Source organism: Ambystoma mexicanum, chromosome 10 (assembly GCF_040938575.1).
Source record: "Ambystoma mexicanum isolate Mex_15411 chromosome 10, UKY_AmexF1_1, whole genome shotgun sequence".
NCBI lineage: Eukaryota > Metazoa > Chordata > Amphibia > Caudata > Ambystomatidae > Ambystoma > Ambystoma mexicanum.
The window spans coordinates 1,074,456,884-1,074,480,802 of record NC_090932.1 but is presented as its reverse complement, the minus strand read 5'-3'; the positions used below and the strand labels follow the sequence as shown (position 1 = coordinate 1,074,480,802).

At 47.3% G+C, this 23,919-nt stretch overlaps 1 protein-coding gene across 4 annotated transcripts in view; it reads left to right on the top strand.

Moving 5' to 3' along the window:
* TMEM230 (transmembrane protein 230) overlaps positions 1-23,919 on the top strand; it is a 304,580-nt gene that overhangs the window by 174,610 nt on the left and 106,051 nt on the right. For all 4 annotated transcript variants that reach the window (XM_069618877.1, XM_069618874.1, XM_069618876.1 and 1 more), the window contains one exon: positions 7,257-7,379. In XM_069618877.1, coding sequence (XP_069474978.1) covers positions 7,257-7,379 — 123 coding nt within the window. The remainder of the gene's footprint in view (positions 1-7,256; positions 7,380-23,919) is intronic.

Here is a 23,919-nt window from a genome sequence, read left to right as displayed (position 1 = left end):
GGTAGAACGAGAGGGGCCGCCAATCAAAGGGGCCAGTGAAAAAGTACCTGTGGTGGTAGGGGAAATGGAGGTGCCAAAGCCACTCGGGTAGCTGCCTCATTGCCTTCAGGCACTGCTGCAGCCGCTTCCAAACAGTCATGTGGCCATGTCCTTTGGTTCGCTGTTTGGGTGTAGACTGTCTCAGCATCTCAGAGTGGCGAGCCATTACTTCAGGTGCGTGGGTTCTGGAAACCATAGCCCAAGGCTACTGCCTTCCCTTCTTACACCAGCCTCACGACAATCCACCCGGGAAACACTTTGAAGCTTCCAGATACGCTCCTTGCGCAGGAAATCTTAACCCTGCTGGAGAAAGGCGCTATAGAACTGGTGCCTGTAGCGGAGAGGAACAAGGGATGGTATTCCCCTTATTTTTTGATCCCCAAGAAAGATAGGGGATCGAGACCCATCCTGGACTTGCGTTGGTTGAACAAACTACTCGGGAAGGACAAGTTCAAGATGGTTACTCTTTCTCAAGTCCTCCAGCCCTTCAACCTCAGGATTTTTTGGTGTCTCTGGACCTACAGGATGCTTACTTTCATGTGCAGATTCATCCCAAGCACAGAAATTACCTAAGGTTTGCGGCTGGAAACTCGCACTTTCAGTTTTGGGTCCTGCCATTCGGATTGACCTCTGCACCGAGGGTCTTCAGCAAGCTAATGGTGGTGGTAGCAGCGTACCTCAGGAGAGGAGGGGGGTGGGGGGAATTCAAGTCTACCCCTACCTGGACGACTCGCTGATCCAGGCGCGCTCTCCCAAGCAAGCGTTGGAACACCTCGGTCTACCTGCTGCTCCCTCCACAAGCTGGGCTTCTCCCTCAATTTCAAGAAGTTGCATCCGACACCTTCCCAACAGCTCCAGTACATCGGGGCTGTATTAGACACATCCTTGGGGAAGCGCTCGCCTCCCAAGGTTGGGGCTCATCACATTGTGCAGATGGCGGACAAAGTTTCAACATGTCAGTCTACCGGCTTTCAAATTCTTAAGGTTGTTCGGCCTCATGGCATCGTGCATTTTTCTGGTGCCAGAGGCCAGGCTGAGGATGAGATCCCTGCAATGGGTCCTCAAGATGCAGTGGTCGCATTTCTCCGGCAAGATGTCGGATCCCGTTCAGATTCCACTCTAGGTATCCCAGGATCTTCTGTGGTGGGCCAACAAAGGGAACTTGATGAAGGGGGAGCCGTTTTGGCAACCATGGCCGGAGGTGACTGTAGTGACGGATGCTTCCCTCACAGGATGGGGCGTTCATGCCGACGACTTGACTTCCAGTGGTTGTTGGTCTTCGTCGGAGTCCAAACTCCACATCAACCTGTTAGAGCTGAGGGCCATCAGGCTAGCCCTGATGGCTTTTCTGCCGTCTGTGCGGGAGAAGAGTGTCCTGATCATGACGGACAAAACAGTGGCCATGCATTACCTCCATGAAAAAGGGGGACGGGGGGTTGGGTCACACCTGTTGGCAGAGAGGCAATGCAGCTTTGGTTCTAGGCCATCCAGCAGGGAATTTCGATCCCAGCAGTCATCTGGCCGGAAAAAGAAAATGTGGCGGCGGACGCTCTGAGCAGGCAGAACACGGTCTCTCATGAGTGGGAGTTAGCTCAGGAATTCCTTCAGGAGATCTTTGGCCTTTGGGGAACCCCACAAGTGGATCTCTTTGCCACCAGTGCCAACCCGAAGTGGGAGAGATTCTGCTCAAGGGAATTTCCTCTGAGAGGAGCGTTGGGAGACGCATTCGTAGTGGATTGGTCATTCCCACTGCTGTACGCGTTTCCTCCAGTCCCCGTCATTCCTCAAGTGTTAAGGAGGTTTGAGGTTCCGTTCCCACATGTTCCTCATTGCTCCGGATTGGGCAAAGAGAGCGTGGTACCTGGACCTTCTAGAAATGTCCATCTGCCCTCCACGCCGTCTTCCCTGCCCGAGAGTATCTTCTCGCGAGAGGGAGGTCAGGTTCTCCATCCACAGGTCAGGACCTTCACGCTTGGTATCTGAAAGGGTACAAGGATTGGGACCTCCCGGATGACATGATGGAGGTGTTGCTTTCGGCCAGGCGCCCAGCAACAACATCTCTGTACCGTTTTGCATAAGTTTTGCGACTGGTGCAGAGGACACAATGTTGATCCTTTTCAGTGCTCCATTGCTATGCTTTTGTCTCTTACTTTCTTTGGCCCACAGGGGCCTCCAAGTAGGTACCATTAAGGGTTACCTGTCGGCGCTGTCTCTCTTCAAGCGCCCGTCTGAAGATAGTTCTTACTTTAAGATTCCTTTGGTTTCCCAATTCCTTAAAGGATTGACTAATATGTTCCTGCCGTCTCCTTTCCAGGTGCCGGTTTGGGATTTGAATTTGGTTTTGAAATTTCTCATGGGTGCTCCGTTTGAACCCTTGCACTCTTGTCCTTTGAGATTATTGTCCTTCAAGACTGTGTTCTTGGTTGCGGTTACTTCCGCTCACAGAGTGAGTGAATTGCAGGCACTTTCCTCTAAGCCACCCTTCACTGTGTTTCACAAGGAAAGGGTAGTACTGCAGGTACGTCCTTCCTTTCTACCTAAGGTAGTATCTGAGTTTCATTTGAGTCAGAAGTTGGTTCTCCCTTTCTATCCTCCTCATCCTGGTAAGGAAGAGGAGCGATTCCATAGGTTGGATCCTAGTGGAGCTTTGAGCTTTTACATTTCTAGGATGTCCAGGGTCAGAGTGGACGATCAACTCTTTGTAGGATATGCTGGACACCGATTGGGCCAGGCTGTTACCAAACAGACCATGTCCAGGTGGATTATCCTCACCATTATGGAGTGTTACCGATTTGTGGGTAAGGAGCCTCCTGATCGGTTGCGAGCTCATTCCACTAGGAGCCTGGCTACGTCCACCGCCCTCCAACGGGGAGTTCCTATTAGGAATATTTGTGAGGCTGCTACATGGGCTTCGCTCCACACCTTTGTTACACATTACTCCCTCGATACGATCAATGGTTAGGTTATAGCCTTTGGGAAGGCGGTTCTTTATTCCGCAATCTGAATGGGTACTCTAAATTCTTTTCCCTCCTCCATTTACTGGTACTGCTTTCAGAGTCTGTCAAAGATGTGGAATACGTTGGAGGACACAATCCATTCGAAGAACAAGTTACTTACCAACTGGTAACGTTCTTTCGACTGGATGTTCCTCCACCATATTCCACATCGCCCCTCCCAGCCTGCCCCCCTGGAGAATTTCCTATGCGATTGCAGCTTACGTTTCTGCAAGGCCATGAACAGTCAAGCAGGCACGAGACTGGTGCCACACGTTCTGAGGGAAAAATCTTAAACCGAGGCTATGGGCGCTGTGCGTCCTATTTATAATGTCCGGTGACGTTGCCCTCGACGGAGGCCTTCGAGGGGCATCGACCCAACGTCATCGACGCAGGATGCCCTCTGCTGAAAAAGTTTCCGAAGTGCACTGATGTGGAATACAGTGGAGGAACGTTACCAGTTGGTAAGTAACTTGTTCTTCTCATTGGGTGCCTGTCTTTGCTATGGGAACCTGTCCAAACTCATTCTGCGTTCATTACACTGTACATGAATCCTACTTTTCTTTTAACTTTGTGCCTTGGGATCCTTTGGGTGGGAGGAGCATGCGGAGTGGAGTGGAGTGGTTGTGCTGTTTTCTCTTCGGACATCAATGCATATTTGTGGCTTATTCTTTGTATACCAAGCACCTTTTCGAGGCCCCTTCCTGAAAATGGAGTACGTTTGAGGATTCATCTGGCTATTGTGAGGTTTTGTCCTTTATGTACCAGCTAGTCAGCATTTGATATTCTCCTTTTGTATACTTGCCACTCCTGGCACTTCCTGGTAGGTAGTTCTGTGCCTTCACCAGTATTTGGAAATGGTTCTGAAAATACTCACATCTTTTGGGTCCAAGGATCTTATTTAGCAGTACAGTAACTGCTGCTCTCTTTCAAGTCTCAGGAGTTATGCCCAACCTCAGCGAGGGGTTAAACATATTGCAATTTTCGTTTTTTAAGAGGTAAAATTACGATTACATTTTATGGATACACAGATTCTAGATGGGAGACACAGAGCACCTGGATTAATTAATCAATGCCTGCGCTTTCTCAAGTGCCAAGTCGGTAAAGAGTTGAGTTTAAAGTTTCAGTACTACTCTTAAGTGGATGAAGAAGTAGTGGACTTCGTTACCAAGAGGATCTACTCTTGATTTTTTCTATCTTCTCAAGGCAATAAGTGGATAATCTGTTACGGTCTGCAGTGGGATCATAGTAAAGGCCAGTACATGTCTTTTACATAGAGCTTTCATAATGCAGAAGTGATCCTTGGCCTTATTAGTCGTGTTGTCTGTTGTTCCTCTGAACATTTTGTTTTTCACTAGAATCGGGAGATTTGTAAACCAACACCTGTCTCCTAAGTAGGGTTTTGTCACCTGGTCACTAAATGTCTAGTTCTTCTACATAAGGGCTTTAAAGCCTGTGGTTACCATTTTTATTGTATTTTTCTGGTCTCCCATCTAGTGGTTTTCATAGAGGCAAATGCAATTTGACTATAGGGATGCAAGTCACTAATGACAGCAATGTATTTCAGCGAGCAACATTTCAGCTTGTAAGCTACTAGCTGGGAATATAAAACCACTGCCCACGTCAGTGCTCTACATAAACACAGCACATTAAGATTCAATGCTCACTAGCCAATGGCTAGTGGACAGTGCATATTCTGAAAGTATCGTCCGGATTTGAAAGATGATCACGAACTATATCCAAATGATCCCCGTCTTAACCCCGTTACTAATACCAGCACACTATTCGCCTTCACTCCAGTCTCCCAAGAATTAATTTGTGACACCATATCCAAACTGAAAACTTCCAATTGCAAAGGAGACGCTGTCCCAGCTCACATAGTTAAATCCTGCACTCATGCACTCACACCCATTATTACTAACTTCGTTAATGCCTCATTCAAAGCCAATCTGGTCCCAACTAGTATTAAAGAAGCCTGGGTCACCCCTCTGCTTAAGAAGCCTTCTCTAGACCCAACGGTACCTACAAATTACCGGCCAATAAAAACATCCACCTTTCTACTCAAAATCATTGATAAAATAGCCTATAATCAAGTACAAACCCACTTAGAAAATAACCAACTTCTTGGCTCAAGACAATCTGGATTTAGGCCAAACCACAGCACCGAAACGGCTCTACTGGACCTCAAAATCCAAATGGATACTATTAGAGACTCAGGTAAACTATGTATTCTCCTGCTATTAGACCTTTCTGCTGAGTTCGATTTAGTGGATCATGATAAACTCTGTGCTACCCTAGCTAATGACTTTAACTTCTCCACGGATGCAACCATGTGGATTAAATCCTTCCTAGCTGACCGAACTTCTAGAGTCACCATAGGTAAGGAAGCAGCTGACCCCATCCCTGTCCCCATTGGACATGCATACACTACACTAAGCTCCTATTCTCAGCCTTAGATGATATGGGTGTCATCCACACCAACTTTGCGGATGACACCCAGATCCTCATCCCGCTCTCATGTAACTACACCCATGGCAACTTACTCATTAATAAAATCTGCTATTATCCAAAACTGGATGGCTCTAAATGGCCTTTATCTCAACGATGAGAAGACCGAAATTTTGATAGTGGGCTTCCAATCTAACATTAGTACCCTCCACCCTGAGTATGCATCCATCAACATTGATGGTACCACCATACCAGTCTTGAAACAAGTAAAGACCATAGGAGTTTACTTGGATGCCAATCTTTCCATGACTAAACACATCAGCAGCCTCTCGTCCACCACAGCATACACAGCAAAATTAATTTCACTAACCAGACAATTCCTCACCCCTACCAACTACGTCACCTTGGCCAGAGCACCGATTCTTTGACGACTTGACTATTGTAATGTTTTACTATTAGGTACCTCAAAATCTAACTTAAAAAAATTACCACTGATACAAAACAAAGCTCTAAGAGCAGCTCTATGGCATCACGAAATCGGACCATATATCTAAGATCAGGAAAGATCACCAATGGCTTCCTGTTGCAGAAAGAATCATATTTAAAACACTGCATAACCTACAAATGCCAACTGGACACAGCGCCTAAGTACTTAAGCAAAGCCATTAAAAAAAAAAAAAAGTATTCACAAGAATACTCAGGTCTAACAACCTCTGACTTCTGGAGACACCCCGGTACAAGAATAGTAAAGCAGGGGGCAGCAGCTTCCAATATTTAGCCCCCAAACATTGGAATTCCCTCCCCAACAGCATCAAAGAAGAAGATTCCCTCACTGGATTTAAAAAATCACTCAAAACTTGGCTCTTTAAATGGTAGAAAGGACACCGGTTTTGAACGGGTTTAAATATGCTGCATCCAACCTGTATCGTCCACCTGTGTGTAACTAAATGTAATCATGTTTTTTGAATGACTGTATTGTGCATCATGTGAATTGTCTGTAATATGCTAACTTTGCTCTGTAGCCAAGCTGTGATACCTAAGGGTCTGGGCGTGTAACAAATGTAATAAATAAAAAAAGAATACACACAGCACATGAAGATGATTCAATGCTCACTAGCCAATGGTTAGTGAGCAGTGCATATTCTGAAAGTATCGTCCGGATTTGAAAGATGATCACTAACTATATCAAAATGATCTAGTCTGGTGTTTGCTGCTTATTTACTAATCTGCTTCCAAGATATTGATATGAAAATCATTTGGCCCAAATTACTGCTAGTTAGTGATGGTTCACAGTAGAATACAAAAAGGATCCCAAAATGCTCAGACCGTGCGACTACCGAACAACAAACATCTGAATTTGAAGATAAAATGTGATTGAATATGTGGGGACAGAAACCAGCACCGCAAGGCCTAGATTGCCATGCCACTTGAAACGGTGGAAAGAGTTAGTCCCACTTGTCTTGCACCAAAAGGTCCTTCCCCTAACACCAAGAGATACATGTTTCATAGCAGTATTTCCACTACCAATTCTGCAGCAGTGTCCACAAAGAGGCTCTTAGACAGGTGCTTTGAACACAGATAGTGCGTTAATACTGGTATTTTGAGATTGGATCTCTGTCCGAGGTAGACTGTGGGTGGCCACTCAGTTTGTATGGGAACTTTTTATCTGTGTTTGAAAAAGTGAGTAGTCAAGAGGCTGGGAATATGCTTGATTTTGTTTTGGGTGGCGAAAGGCAATACTAATTACATGTTTTTCCTATTTATTTTTCTCCTCAGTTTAAAAAGAGCCCACCAAAGATCCCCTACAAGGCAATTGCATTGGCCACAATCCTGTTCTCCATCGGAACCCTCCTCATTGTGATAGGAGCACTGTTGCTCGCTGGATATATCAGCGGAGGGGTAAGTACTTTCATACTGAATGTTCATGTGCTTTTTTCAAATATTTGTTTTAATTCTGTACCAAAATGTAGGCCTAAGCCGTAGATATCCCTTCAAAGCATTCATGGTTAAAGTAATCCCCTCAACCTATAGATTGGTAGCTGGAAGCTTCTGTTTCTTTAAAATCAAAGATAATGTATTGCTAGGTGTGATCATCTGTGGACTATGGCAATGCATTATTAATTGGAGCCAACAAGAAAAACATCCATGCCCTCCAGACGCTTCAAAATGATGCAGATGACGTTATGAATAAAACCTGGAAGAGATCATATTTCTGATAGTCAGCAAGATCTCCATTGGCTCCCTCTGGCTTCCCGGCTGGAATTTAAGGCTGCCTCTCTAGCCCATAGAGCTTTATACGGTACTCCCCAAGTCTGTATTAAAGAACTGGTGTCATTTTATGAGCCACCAAGGAAGCTGCGCTCCTCTGCCTTGGCGCTGGTCCACATCCCTAAATTCGCACTCTCCAGTTGTCTCTGCAGATCCTTCCCCTTCAAGGCAGCGAAAATCTGGAATACCTTGTCTTTGAAGCTTAGGCTGGTAAAGGAATACAATCCCTTTCGTCGGAGGTGGAAAACTGTCCTTTTCAACTAACGCCCTCCTCAGCCATACCTGCCTGAAATAGAACACGCCTGCTTCTGACTCTCTTGCCCACCTTGGTCACCTGATCCGTCTTTTTTGTTCTGTATCCTTTGTTTGTGTTCGTGCACCCTGATGCCTGCAGGCTTCGTTGCCCTACAAATAAATAAATATACAAACTGATAAGATAAAATCTGCAGCCAAGTCTTGTCTAGTCTTTTGGGATGCTTCATTTTCCAATGTGCTGGATTCATTGCTTCAGTGCATGCAACATATGCAAAATGCGACAGTACTTATGCTTTTTGGCAAAAATTAAACCAGCTTTATTGCTAGTGCCTAAAATAAAACCCTATCACTGTCTCTCCAGAACATAATGTCAAGCATAGCTTCTCCTTAAATTGACATTCTCGCCTTCAAAATTATTTTTTCTAAATACACTCAGACTCAAAGACTTTAGATTTTCAGATTAGACTTTAATTGTGAAGACTAGATTGTCTCAATCAACCTTTGAGGGAGAGGATTCCCGTTTCTAAAAACAAATCTTTGAACCCTCTAACTTTTAGATCTCACCTAGCCAGGAATCTTGTTTTTCAGAAACGCAACTAATTGCATTATGTGGTAGATTGTTGGCCTTTCGCAGATTCGGTGCTCGGTACCCAAAAACAACTTGCAGTTAATTTTGATGCATCCTTTCTGCCTCTTTGGATTGGGGTGAAAAGTGGGAGGACAGCCTTCTTTGTTCAAACTGGATACAATGTTTGGCGGAAAAAGATAGATGAATTCTCAAGCCAACCTTCTCTCTTAGTGAAAGCTGTGTAGAAATCTGTATCACCTGCTTTGAAGTTTGAAAATAAAAAAGTTGAATAATAGAAGTTTAAAACCAAAAGCTTGCAACCGCATAGTTCAAAAGATATATCACAAATGTTTGAGAAATACGCAAAATAATGCTACTAGGAAAAAGTACACAGGAGGAAAGGCATTGAAGTTTATAAGGGGCCAGCTAATGAGGGTATACCCCCATTTAAAAGTAAAACCATGAACAGAGAGCAACAGGGATGACAATGATAGAAAGCTGAGGAGGACACAAATAGCTATGGGTGGTGGGGAGGGCCACCACTTTGTAGCAATGCCAGTAAAACAATAAATGCAAAAGGGCAAAGGAACATGGTTCACACTATAATACAGGAAAGGCATAATGCAGAAATAATATGTAAGACACAAGAATGTAGAGCAAAAAGGAAATCCCTAAAAATATTTACTAAATTTGCCACAGCAAAGTATACAAGAACACTATATTTTCGAGCTTAAAGTTTTGAAATTTTAAATTTGATGGATTTAAACTGATCAATTATGACCAGTTTCTTCAGTCATGAGGGATTCCTGCTTGTTCTCTTAGCAGAATTGATTGCAAAAGGGGTGGAGGGTCTTGCGTGGCTCACCACATTTTCTCTATTACCACTGGCATCACATGCGGGAACTGGACTTATAGACACACATGCCACATAAAGAGGTTGTGGTACAGTTGAGGATCATCTGCATCTTCTACCTTGACACTCACGTGTTTGTCTGTAGCGTGCCTGCTTGCACGCCAGATTTAACTTTCATACTCTTGCTGCTGCGGTAGCCCGGTGAGCCTGTTCGGTTGAAATAGAGGCCCTGTTCAAGATGTTTTAAGAGGTGAGGCTCCATTTGGATAATTCATGACGGTCACTGAGAAGAATGAGTGGTCCAGGGTTAGCACCTAGCACTAGTCACATAAATACTGCTGAGATGATTAAAATAGAGTATGTGGGTTGATTCAAGTTTTTCCAGACTAACGCCCACCAAATCTCAACACACCCTTTCAACTCTTACTTATTGCATACCTCACTCTTTACCTCACAATCTACTGCTATCCCCAAAAAAGGAAGTCTGGAATGGCAGTGAGAAAACACTACTCTGGACTGAAGAGAAAAGGTAGGGGAGCGCAAAAGTGAGAAAATAAAACCTTAACAGAAATGCAAGTCCACTCACTCTAGCAGATATTTTAGGTTCCATATGACCTATGCCAAAAAAAAGAATTGTTCTGAGCTGTTTGTGTTTGGTGTTAAGGCTGGCAAGAATAAAAGGCACCCCCACCATCCTGCATCTGCCAGACTTGGGCACCCCATTACCACCAAAGAAGTCCATGTTGAATTCAACATAGAAATCTTGCCCAGCTACACTAACATCCTTATTAGCATCAAACATCATAAATTCATGTTCTGAACAGGAAAGGTAGAATATCCACAATGTGCTGCTTAGTGGCAATACCACAACAGGGAGAATTGAAAGAGGGGGAGAAATTTGAGCATCACCTAAAGACGAGGTGCTCTGATTCATGCCTAAGAGGCTCTGTGAGAAAAACCTGCGACCCTAAGAAATATGGAACAGAGCATGATCTTTGCAGAAATATTCTGCATTAGTCTGCCCTCCTCCACTTGTCTACCCTGGCATTCGTTCATCCCATCCTGACAAATTTACACGAGCACCCAAAGGCCAATTTGGAAGGTGATTGAGCCACCCTCCCTTTGTCTAATTTTAACTGGAAAATCCCACATGGACATTCCTTCCTTGTGCCCACATCTTCCTTGGATCTACTCTACCTCCCTGTCTGTGTTTTCCCCAGCTGCCATTGAGGCAGATGCCTCCAATTCAATCCAGATCTATAGGTTGAAGAGCAGGCAAGTGCGCGCTCCCTTGAGTTGGGCTCTCTGCCATCCAGCTCCATGGAAACTTGCATGGAACACTGGAATTCCCAGAGTTTGGGTTTATGCTTGATACTATTTGACTTGTCTTTGTCACTGACCACATTATTGTATGTTCTGTAGTGAGGGGGCGGTGAGCCGAAAGGGATTGGGTTGATCGACTGATGCCTAATGTGCTTCCCAAAGGGTGGAGGAAGCAGGATTCTGTAGGCTCACTCTTCTCCTCCCTCACCGAAGTCCAGAAAGGTCCCCTCAGGGATGCTAGAAGCCCACATTCTCAATGGGGCTCCATCAGAGCTTATCCAACAATACTAGCAATGGAGCAGAGGAATGATGAGAAGGGTTTCCACATCAGTCCACGAAGATGTAGGGTTTGCAGCTTCTGCTGGAAACAGTCTCTGCATTTGCCCTCTAAGAGTTGTAGCAACGCTACTGCAAGCTCTGCGGTCAGGCAGTGATGCTGTAGCAGTCCCCTTTCTAATCCTGGGAGGACACAGAATGCCGCGTATTCATTAACGTCTCCAAACAGGCATCCAAGATTGAGCTGATGTCGTGCCACTGTTTTAAAACCTCAGAAATACCAAGTGAAAGCAATCCTGTAATTCACCAATGTGGAGAGGTTTAAATTAAGTGAAACCAGGGGAAAGACCCAAACCAATCTCTGACACAACATCCTACCGACTCCAACCAATCCCAAGCGACACAGGCAAGGCACTATAAAAGAGGCTGGATGTGCCCCCCTGGAGGCAACTTCAGACTGGATGTGCTTTTTGCTGCTCCCTGTGGAGGCTGGGGAGACTGCCACTTGGTACAAGGCAACCACTTGGCTGGAAAAGCTAATGGCTCCCTGAGCCCTGATGCAGTGATACAGGGGTGTGCAGCCCAGCCAAAGGTCGGGGAATACGCAAATGCTGAAGAACCAAGGACATTCTGAAGCAGAAGTCTAAGAAGATCCTGAAGCTGGAATGCTGAGAAACCTGGGTTTGTGAAGAGAGTGGTCATAAAGGTTCATGATGAAAAGGTCTGTAGGAGACCTTTGTTGTACTCTGAAGTATGAACCTATGGAAGCATCCCATGATTGTGGTGTGATGTGCTGAAAGAGTGACCAGTGCAAAATGGAAGACAAGAAGCCAAAACGTGAAACCCCAGTTGCCTAGGAGAGGTCTGAAGGAGTGTTATATCAGGAAGACTGTGGAAGCATCCCCACTGTGAGTATCCCTTGAAGAGCCATCCCGGGAAAGATTTTCTTTGTTAGAATAGAGCTGGACATTTGGAAATAGGATTGTTCAACTCTTCTGTCGATCAAGACTCACAACAATTGTGTTTAGATTAGGGACTTGCCAGGAGGCCATGGACTTGTTAAGACTAAGTTTGAGGTCTTCTGTTGACCAACCGTTTGGAGATGGTTGAGTATACTAGCGTGTCCCATGAGCAACACAGACTGCTTAACTCTATATTGTGACCTTTAGGATTTGTAGAAACACAGCTGGAGGAGGCGGACATCAAACGAATATACAACTTTGTGGTGGTCCATCCATGACAATGTTTTCTTAATTAAAAAATCCATTATACATCCTACAACTCTCTAGTCCCCGTAGGTGCTTGGTCCAACTGCCCTTTCCTCCTACAAAATAAAACACACTTTGTTAAATAAAGCACAACTTTTATTTCCTGCCCATTATTGCTTGACCTTGCTACGGTTCCCTCACACATAGTTGTCCCGTTGATCCAGTGGCTCCCTTAATATGAACCTTGTTGTCCTATGTTGGGACCCAGGTAGAAAAGTGGATCAGGTATAGTTGAGACCTTCTTTCTTTCGGGTCCCATATCACAGCATGCCTAAAAATACCCTTTGGCTTGGCTGAATGAGCTTTGGACCCCAAGCCCAGATGAGCTATGATTTCTGTATGTAAGGGTTTAGAGTGTTTGTGCTCTGCATACGCTCAGACATCACATAAAACCAGATGCTTTTGAGAGTGAGTCTCATGGGTTGCCTGAGCCCTCAACTCTAAGAGCCTCTTCGGCAAAACAATCCAGGATGCTCTGACCCTACGTTTCATATTGGTGCACTCTGGAACCTATGGTTTTGGGGGCGAAGGGGCAATGTACTTGGGCCGAATGCATTTTGGAATATGCAGCTCTGTAGTAGAAATTACGCACGTGAGCCAAATGTTATGAGACATAGTACTGTGTGGGATCCTATACTGAGTGAGGGAAGAGTGAACACGGGCGTTAACATCAGTAATGAGTGGGGCATAGGGAATTCTGGGAAAATGTAGTTGTCTTGGTTCTCTGTGCCAGGTTGATCTGAGCGCATTGTGAGACCTGTTTTGCAGTAGTGAATTTTTAGTGGGTGATCGTGATTATTCAGATCTGTTTTGAACTGATAACCCTGAATCAGCCAAGCGTATTCTGGGAAAGTAGTCCTGTGCTTCCTGTGTACTGTGTGAAGGGGCAACCATACTGGAGTCCTTTTTACTTGGGCGTTTGATGGCAAAACATAGCTTCTTATAAGTGCCAGAGCATTTGAGCCAATATCTGCGATACAAGGCTCATAAGCTGCACTGGTGCATATGCTACCTAAACATGGCAAAATCTGTTGGGCTTGGGCATAGGCTGGCTGCAGAAGGGTGCATTTGGCTGAGCCTGTCTAATTATGGCAAGTACCTTGCCATACTATGGTGGGATCGGTGTGATTTGGCTGTGGCAGAATTATTAGCGGCGGAATTGACCATAGTCAATTTCACTGCAAATGCAATTTTACTGTGGCCAAACCCCCAAAAACCTGTCCATCCACCCCCAATACACCCCCCCACCTCGATGCCCCCCACTTACCTTTTCATCGGCCGCTGCCTCTCTTGACCCTGTGGTGTCAATTCTGTCCCTGAAACGCGGGTTGGATCCGATGCCACAGAGACCGCTTTTCTTTTTTTCATCCCTCACCTCCAATCCTCAGGGAGCGGGGGACAACCCCTGCAACCCCCCCCAAGGCCAAACATACTGAACATGGGGAGCAGGAGACGCCCCTGCTCCCCATGTTCAGCATTTATTTCCAAATTTGATCGAATTTTACTGATCGAATGGTACTGGACAAATTCGGTCAGATGTACCTTTCGATAAGTAAAATTCAATCAAATTGGGGTTATACCGTAGGGTATACCTAACATACAATGGCAGAATATGCACATGCAAGGCTGTCGTGGGCACAAGATGGCTTTAGCAGGGCATAGATGCAATTGGTATGTCTGTCTCTCTGCGCGCCTGTCGGTGTGTCTCTCTGCGCACCAGTCGGCGTGTCTCTCTGCGCGCCAGTTGGCGTCTCTCTGTGCCTCTGTCTCTCTCTCTCTGCGCCTCTGCCTCTCTCTGCGCCTCTGCCTCTCTCTGCGCCTCTGCCTCTCTCTGCGCCTCTGCCTCTCTGCGCCTCTGCCTCTCTGCGCCTCTGCCTCTCTCTGCGCCTCTGCCTCTCTCTCTGCGCCTCTGCCTCTCTCTCTGCGCCTCTGCCTCTCTCTCTGCGCCTCTGCCTCTCTCTGCGCCTCTGCCTCTCTCTGTACGCCTCTGCCTCTCTGTGCGCCTCTGCCTCTCTCTGCGCCTCTGCCTCTCTCTCTGCGCCTCTGCCTCTCTCTGCGCCTCTGCTTCTCTCTGCGCCTCTGCCTCTCTCTCTGCGCCTCTGCCTCTCTCTCTGCGCCCCTCTGCCTCTCTCTCTGCGCCCCTCTGTCTCTCTCTCTGCGCCCCTCTGTCTCTCTCTCTGCGCCCCTCTGTCTCTCTCTCTGCGCCCCTCTGTCTCTCTCTCTGCGCCCCTCTGTCTCTCTCTGCGCCCCTCTGTCTCTCTCTGCGCCCCTCTGTCTCTCTCTCTGCGCCTCTGCCTCTCTCTCTGCGCCTCTGCCTCTCTCTCTGCGCCTCTGCCTCTCTCTGCGCCTCTGCCTCTCTCTCTGCGCCTCTGCCTCTCTCTCTGCGCCTCTGCCTCTCTCTCTGCGCCTCTGCCTCTCTCTCTGCGCCTCTGCCTCTCTCTCTGCGCCTCTGCCTCTCTCTCTGCGCCTCTGCCTCTCTCTCTGCGCCTCTGCCTCTCTCTCTGCCCCTCTGCCTCTCTCTCTGCGCCCCTCTGCCTCTCTCTCTGCGCCCCTCTGCCTCTCTCTCTGCGCCCCTCTGCCTGTCTCTCTGCGCCCCTCTGCCTGTCTCTCTGCGCCCCTCTGTCTCTCTCTCTGCGCCCCTCTGTCTGTCTCTCTGCGCCCCTCTGTCTCTCTGCGCCCCTGTGTGTGTCTCTGTTTTACACTCTCTTCCTCTAGGATGTAGGAGGTCTATTTTGTTATGATTTGTTAGTGGACAGCTATTAGGATAGGGGTAACTAGTAGAGCGAAGTCCTTTCTAGGCAGAGGAATGCAAGGTATGAGGCAAAACACAAAGGCCTTGATGAAGTACTAATTCTAAGAACCAGAGGACCACAGCCCTTTCCTGTTCTTAACACTACTTTTACATGGATGGGAATTCCGAAGTCCATCACTATTCTGGCAAAATGGAAATTTTTGCAGCCATCTGCCCAAGACATTATTCCGCCTACTCAGACTAAGCGAGTGAAGTTCCCATACACACTGGTGTTCAGGTGCGTGGTGCTAGTAAAGTACCCCTTTGTCCTGTCCCCTTTCCTCCATAACTTTGGGATGTTATCCCTATGGGGACAGGACTTTAGCACTCTGCATGCAGATAATTGAAAAAGATGGTGCGCCTACATGCGCAACAGCGCCTGCCACTCAATTGCTGGTGCCTTTCTTGCTGTCCGGTGACAGTGGCATTAAATATCTTAGTTTTTCGCTGGGTGCCTAACGTTTTTCTGTGGTTTGTCTCCCAGTCCAACCGTGCCCTGAACCAGGGGCTGCACTTGATGCCACTCTTGCGGTAATGATTTTTCTGTAGCACACCCTTCATTCTTGTGTTTGGTCTGCTTAGTCTGAACCACAAGTGGCTGCTTGCCATTCATTGTGACACACTTTTGCTAAGGGTGCTTCTGTCAAGACTATTGCGCTGGGAAGTTTCTTTCATCGCCCCAGTGTTTCCGAGACTTATAAGGCACAGCAACTCTTCCATCGGCCTCAGCCTATCAGGCAGGGTTAAACGACCCTGTGTGTCATCGATCCCAGTAGGATTTCCCGAGGTAGTGCATACGTGATCTAAGACTGATTTTGCCTAGGGATGTGCTCAGGCAATGCTGGTTGGGCTGGAGAGCATCAGAAGGCCTAGGTGGGCCTCAAACACGTTTTAGGTCGAAGGCTGGGATTGTTCCTTAGGGGAAACGCCCTAGCCAGGCGCCAGTATTGTTGATCCTTCGTCAGCCTTGGTTGGGCACTCGTATTCAAAGTTGGGTCTCCCCTTATTGAAACTATATCCCACTGCACAAGGCACCTGCATATTGGGGTTCCCAAAATAGCACACCGGCCATCAAGCGAGGAGCCTCCAGTATGGCCTAGGCCTTTGGCAGCCCTGGGCAGAGCACAAAATTCCCTAAGCCTTGGATCAGATCTTTTTGTTTTATTTAATTTTCATTTATTTCTTTATTGTGCATTTGTAAGGCACTAATACAGCGAGTAAATTGTGCTTCAAAGCGCCCACAGGGTAACGGGGAGAGAACATTGCAATGAAAGCAAATAAACATTGGGGATAGAGATGGACCTACTAGGCCTTGTGAGCATTCAGAACGCGCAAGTGCATAGAGGGGGAGGGATGAGAGCTTGGAGGGGGGTAAGTGCTAGGTTTATCAAGAGGGAAGTGCTAGGGAGCGTGCAGCTGTAAGTGCATTGGGGGCGTGGTCAGCTGACAATAAACGTGCAGGCATGTGGGGACATAGGCCAGTGGGTGCCAAGGCAAAGTGCTGGGAGGGGTGGAGGCTGTAGGCGACTGGGTGTTGGAGGCCAGGACCCGAGAGGAAACATAAGGGCCCTGGTCACCAATCTCAGCAACTGTGGGAATTTAGCTTAGGAGGACAGAAGGGAAGGAGAAGGTGAAAAGGAAAGTCTTGAGGAGCTTCCGGAATTTGATTAGATCCGTCCAAGACAAAGAGGGAGGCTGTTCCATAGGCAGGAGCCTGCTGAGGAGAGAGATCGGCCATCAGCTCGCTGTTTAGCAAAGCGCTTAACACACAGAGTTGGTGCTGGAGGAATGTACAGATCTGGAGGGAGAGTAATTAGTGAGAGCAAGTTGTAGATAGCATGGTCCCCGGCCCCAGACAACCTTGTGGATGTTGCAGAGGGATTTGAATTTGATCCTTGTAGCAAACGGGAGCCAATGGAGAGTTTTTCATTTTGTTGCTGGAGAATCCTTGCCAGATGGTCTATTCAAAAGGGATTCCACCTCACATACCCAGGAGTGGGTACTCTTGGGGGAGGGGGGGGTTAAGGGGGAGGACTCTACCAGTTTTAATGTAACAGTGTGACCCAGGTGGCGTTTGTCCAGAATTCCATATCGGCTATCCCGCAGACTGGATTATATCAAACCATCTCAACACCTATGTTGTACAGGTTTCCTGAGCTGGTCTGGACACCCCCTATGCCATCACTTTTTCGTGGGCCCATTTTTGCTGCAAAAGTCATGTAGATCATGGCTGCTCATACCATGAAGAAGTCTTCTTGGGAGGTATTGTAGGATATGATCCCACAATCTCCACAAGTCGTGTCGCTCCTCCTTCCTCGGTGCCACCAATGACAGCAGGTCGGACACCTATGCAGTTGGCGCAGCTGTGCCCTCGGTCTCCTCGGTGGGGGCGATTACTGAAGCCTCATTGTTGAGTCATTTGGCCCTGCCTGGGCACCCAGTAACCTCCATAAGTACCACAGACGTTCAGCTGGGAGCCCTAACCCAAATGCAGGGAATGGAGCTAGGCCCCCTCCACACCCCCATTAGGATTCCGAGCCTCCACCAGTGTGGATGAAGAGTATCATCCATCAAGGCCTTTCTTGAGAGTCCTGGGCTGGTGATTGAGATTTTGAGCATACTGGTACCGACTCAGTGGTATTGCATCTTTAGAGCAGAGCATACTTAAGATGACCTGGCTGCCCAGGCAACCTGACGGTTTTCATCTCCTCCCCACCTGTCCACCAATCTCTCTCTATCCCTACAGTCGGATATTGGCAATCTGCTGGATCTCAGGGCTAGGAAGGGGATGGGGGAGGAGGTCTCCAGGTCAGAGTAAGGGTTTTGATTCTACTCTTGAGACTTTGGGATTCCGAAGGACCAGGCCGAGTGCAACCTATTGCAATTCAATCTCTCTCTGCCTTCTCCTGAGAGATTAAAGATGGTTACCCCTGCACAGATTGTTTTCTTACAGAAGCGGGACTGAATCTGTGCGGTAGACTTGCAGGATGCCTACATGAATATCCCCATCTTACTTGGGATTCACAAGTTTGTAAGGTTGTCCTTGAGCTCCCTGCACCTCCAGGAGAGTATACTTCTGTGTGGCCTCACAACGGCTCCAATGATCTTCAAGGGACATCCCTAAGGTAACCCCATTGTCAAAATTATTCCTAAAAACCCTTGAAATTACTGAGTTGGTGTGTTTTTGAGGCCATAAGTGACATCTCCCAAAGGTGTGGAGGAAAGGAGACGGTATGTAGACGTACGTTTAAGTTATGTAAGGGTGTGGAAGGAGGAGATTGACATACAGGTGGCATGATTGTTATCAGAAACTCTTATTAAACAATCTAGGGGTTGGAAAAATACCTTTCTAACCCTAATAAGAGGGGTTTCCCTGCCTCGAAATAATATATGAAGTTTTTCAGGATAGTGTGAAGGCATTATGAATCAATACGCAGACAACAGATTCAAAGTTCAAACAAAAGTCATGTATTAACTTAAACGTCAGGCTGGTTGAAGGCCTAACTTGCCCCATGCTAAGGTGAGATTTCCCTACCTAAAGAAACTAAGGAAAGAGTCAGTAAGTTCAACTTAAGTCTGTCTGTCTCCAAAACCTATACTTGCTCTCACAGCTAAAGCTTAACAATGTGTCGGAATATTAGTAATAAAAGAAACAGTGTTCAAAATACAGTTCTGAGCTTCTTCCAGCTCTGGGCTTGCTTTCCAGCTCCCCTTCAAAACAGTTCCTCAAAGTCTCGGGGTTCCCTTTCCCAAGAAGACAACACAGTTCCAAAATGGCCTCAGGATTCTCTTCTCTTAAGGCCTCACCAAAACGTAGGTCACAGGTTTTCCTTCCCCAAGACATCCGCTTATCCAGCTTGCCAACATGTACTTAAGTTCAATCTCTCAATATTCCAAACCAGTTCCAGGTTAACTTCACACTCCTTCTAGTTCTTGACAGTTCATACAGATTGTTTTCTTCTGCTTCACTTCAGCAATCTCTTTCATGCACTTGTATTTGCTCTTTGTATATTTCTTTGGCTTTCACAGATGGGGTGTTCCCGGTTTAGGCACAGTTATCGGAACACAGGATACATCCATTACAGGCCATGCAACCGGTCACCCTAGGCTTGCTTGCCCACACAGGTTCTTCTGTAACTGCACCTGTGTTCTGGTTCACACTCACTTTCTTTGCCAGTCTCTGGACTTTGCCACAATTAGTTCTGTCATACTGTTTACTTCGTGGTACTCGGTTCCCATCACCACATTGCTCTCACACTCCTCTGCAATGGTCCATAATTGCTTTACATTGAATTTCATCAGATTTGTTCTTCGCTTTCAATATATTGTATTTGTTCACACACCTATTGGTAGTATTCATAACCATTTACTTGGGTTTACTGTATCTTGCACATGGCGTTCACTTTTGCCATGTAACAGGCCCAGGAGCACCCCGGTTCCAGTGTTGCCTTTTCTTCACTCACCGGTCCCTGGCGTCTCCTCCGGGTGGCTGTCTTTTCTTGCTCTGCTCTGCATACATGTTCTCGGTAGATGACGAGCCCTGCTCGCAGTTCGCGCCTCTCTTCTCTGTGGGTTGCCGGCAGCTCTGCTTGCGTCCCGTGGATGCTGCTGGTAGCTTACAGCTATTGGATTTCTTTCTCGGCCTGCAGCTCCTGCTGCGGACACCGTCCACTGAGGCTCCCACGGCTGTGGCGCTTGCATGGCCTCTCCGGGCCTCAGCGCCACAGTTCCCTTCAGTTTCTTGCCAGCTTCTTGGTTTCCCTACAGGACCCTGCTCGACCTCCTCATATTCCACAGGATTTCTCCCTCTGCAAGCCTGCAACGCTCGGCTTCCCTCCTGCTGGTCTCTCCTCATGCCTTGTTGGTTCCACCTTTCATATACCTGCAACCATTTGACAGGTTGCAGGTGTGAGTCCTCGGACCCAATTTCCTGAGCATAATTGGTGAAGTACTCTGGACATGCCTGACCCTTACACTTGTCTGTAGGCCTCTTCCTCATCTTAGTGCTAGTGGTGAAATGACATGTTAGTGTGCATTACTCCTAGTCACTGCTTCCTCGTCCCCAGTGTTCTAATGGAATGAATGAGAGGAAATGAGTGGAAAGGTTTGCAACAGCCTACAAAGGCGGAGGGGAGTTCTCACTTGGAAAAGGAGGATAAAATGTCTCGTCTGTGTATATGCTCTCCCCAATCCCCAAGAACCCTCCACACAGGTGGCATCTCCACCCCCAGTGTCAGGATCCAAAAGCGATGGCCTTTCCTTGGCCACCTGAGAAGAGGATCCAAGGGGAGTAGGTGCAAGGATACCCTCAGGATTCTCACAATAGTCAAAAATAAACAAGTCCACCGTCATGTCAAAATTCCTATTTCCAGACCTCACACTTAGAACTTAAACTAATATGAAAAAGGGGATTTTCAAAGTGGTGCAACAAATAAACTCCAAAGAAAGGACAACCTTACTCCCAGGTTGTCGTGTCCTCTGAATGTTCAATGAGGGTCTTTAGTGTTCAAGGTTTTCGCCTTCTGTGCATTTTCCCACTGTGCTCTTCTTGCTTAACTGCTACTGTTTTGCTGGTCACAGCCAACCTGTTATACTCTCCTGCCACGTACTGTGCACATGAAGATTGCTTTGGCTAGCTCTTAATGTGTCTGCGAATCCCAGACTCGACTATTAATGGTGATCTTCTTGTTGTGGTTCTACTACTACTTTCTTTGGTCACAGCTAACCTGGTGTACTCTCCTGCGAGGCACTGTGCGCATGAAGATTGCTTTAGCTCCCTCTTCATGTGGTATAGTTTTCTTTTATTTCGACTACTCCTCCTCTGTTGGTCACAGCTAACTTTGTGTACTCTCCTGCCAGGTACTGTGACTGAGGCTTGGCGTGGAGGCAGTGATTCGGTAAATGGGTGCTGCCTTCTTCTAGCCTTCCTGCCAAATGTCCCGGTCTCCCTGACCTCTTTGGAGAGCTTACCAGTTCTTGTCCATTGCTCGGTCTCCCTGACCTCTTTGGAGAGTTTACCAGTTCTTGTCTGTTGCTTGCGGGTGCTTCTGACTTCCACTATGCTGCTTCCACAGCCTGCTGTGGCTCTGTGCTGACTCACAGCCTGTGACGCGCATGTCTTGCATGCTCCAGGCTTCCTGACTGGATGGGAGCTCAGGCTTCTGATGCTCGCCGCCCTTTGTCATCTCCTACACAGCTGTCGGCGTTCAAAAAATCCTGCTTCCTCCTGGGAGGGCCTCTGTTTTGGCAGTCCTCCTTCCCTTTTTATTAGATGAACAGCATTAGCCGTTCTATGGTATCTAGCCTGCGTATCTTGGTTTTGTGGAACCTGCCATATGGAGCCATTCCTCTTCCAAGTAGTGAGGTCTTCACTCCTCACTAGGTTGTTGTTGCTCCTCCTTTACCTAGTAGTGAGGTCTATTTTCCACACCATGTTGTTGATCTTCCTCATCCCAGTATTTCTTGGGGAAGTATCCATGTCTACTCTGCAGACATACATGGAAGTGTGTGGGGTTCTGTCGTGTGCAGGCTATAACAGGGTGAGTGAGCTTGCGGTTTAGGGGAGTAATACTGCGTATCTCCCAAGGTCTCGTCCATAGGGGGTTTTCCTTCCCATGAGATCCACCTGCTGAGTACCACCCCAAGGGGGGGGCTACTGGGTAGCGGTAGCATCCTCACCTCTCGGGCCTCATTTGAAAGGGCTTCCCCCATAGAAGTATTGACAACATCCTGGGATTCTTCAGTTACAGTAGTCACTACTGTACTCGGTCCCCTTTCCTCCCTACAGTCCTCAAACCGTCACTGGTAACAGGTGTCCCTTAGTAGTTAGCACGTGCAGCAAAAGGGACTGGCAATTGGGATTTAAGAGCTGTACAAAGTGCTCAGAAAGCTATGGTGGAAAAGGGATTACGGGCTAGAAATACATTAGTCATTATTGTGAGCAACTTCAACATTTTTCGCAGACCTCTGATAAGGGGAGGTGTAGAAATGCTTAGTGTGGTGGGTCGGAAGGAGGAGTCGAACAGAAACCGGATATTTCTATCACGTTTATTCAAAATAATAAAGAAAATGCCTATCCTACCCTATTGCTATAGGGATGTTTCCTACCTATCCAAACTAACTAAGGTGCTTGTCGATCGCCTGGAATTCCAACTCAAAGTCCTCTGTCCAAAACCTAATCTACCTGACCCTACCACTAAACCTAGTAACTAAAGTTTGGCAAAACTCTCTCTCTTGGCTGCTTCCCCTCGGCCTTGAGTCTTTATGTCAAGGCTGACTTTGTTCCTATATATAGCAGATGAAAAAAAGGTCATCCCCTGAGAACCGGAAGAGACCATCATAATGAACTGGTTTCTAGTCTGATTTATGAGCTCCTGTAACTCCTGCCAACTACTCATAGGTTTGGTTTTCCAGATGACATACAGCTTACATTATTCTCAGTACTTTCGCTAATGGTTTTCTTAAAATAGTCTCTTACAGTCCTTCCTCTGACTTGAGTATTTCTCTCTTTCCACTCGGTCCTTGTGGTCTTTATGATATATGGCATTTATAACACGCCTGTAGTGTTCCTACGCGTGACAAGACGAGGACCGCAAAACAGAGGGAGGAAAAAACATTGATCGTACTAGGCCTGGGAAGTGGAAGGGGAGAAGTGCCGAGTGGGGAGGGGGAGAAGTGCAGATAACTCAAAAAGTGCGGTCAGTGGGTGGCTCAGTGCAGGTAACTCAAACTCAAAAAGAGAGGAGACTGTAGGGTTGCAGATACAGACCACAAGTGCTGGGGGAACCAGGGGGCAGTGTGAAGTGCAACTGGACATGCAGGAGCCTGGGCCCTAGTTCAGAGGGTAGCCAAGTGACCAGTGTGTGGAGCAGTATCAGCAGGAGAGAGGAAGGTCTTGAGTTGCTTCTGGAACCGGAGGTGGTTCTGCTCAAGTTTGAGAGGGGCAGGGAGGCTGTTCCAGAGGGAAGCCCCAGCCAAAGAAAGCGATCTGCCTCCAATTCTCTGCTTGGAAAAGTGACTGACCCTCAGACAGTTGGAGGTGGATAAGCGGAGAGCTCGAGAAGGGAGATTACAGAGGTCTTGAACTTGATCCTTGCTGCTAGTGGGAGCCAATGAAGAGATTTCAGAGCTGGAGAGAAACCATCCCAGGGCTTGAGGCCAAGGACAAGTCTTGCAGTCCTGTTCTAGAGTAGTTGCAGAGGGTGGAGAGTAGAGGCAGGTAGATTTAGAAAGAGGCTGTTACAATAGTCCAACCTAGAGAGAACCAGAGCTCGGGAGACCATGAGCTTCTGGGGGAAGGAGAGGAAAGGCAGAGTACCTCTGAGGAGGTGCAGTAGGAAGTTTGACTTTTTAGAGACATCAGAGATGTGGGAGAAGAAGGAAAGTGTGGAGTCAAAGATGACCCCGAGTTTCTTAGCCTCACAGGTGGGGTAGGAGGAGGGCCAAGGGAGGCCGGTCAGAGAGAGGGGAAAGGAGCGTGAAGGTGTGCCGATGAGGAGGATCTTGGTCTTGGCATTCACACAAAGATCATTGGCGGCACACCAATCTTGAATGGCAGTTAGGCAATCAGAGATGAGAGAGGGAGAGAAGGTGGCCGAGGGCAGCCTGAAAATGAGTTGTCAGTGTAGCACTGGAAATCTGAGCAGAAAATGGCAATGCAGTGGGCGAGAGTTGCCAGGGATTGGTTGAAAAGCCAGGGCGAAAGGTTAGACCCCTGGGGGAACACCACAGGTAGAGAGGAAGATAGATGATAGGAAGGACCCAAGGTGGATCTGGGAGGGTCGATCAGAGAGGAAAGAGGTCAGCCAGGCCAGAGCCTGTTCAGTGATACCTAGGTT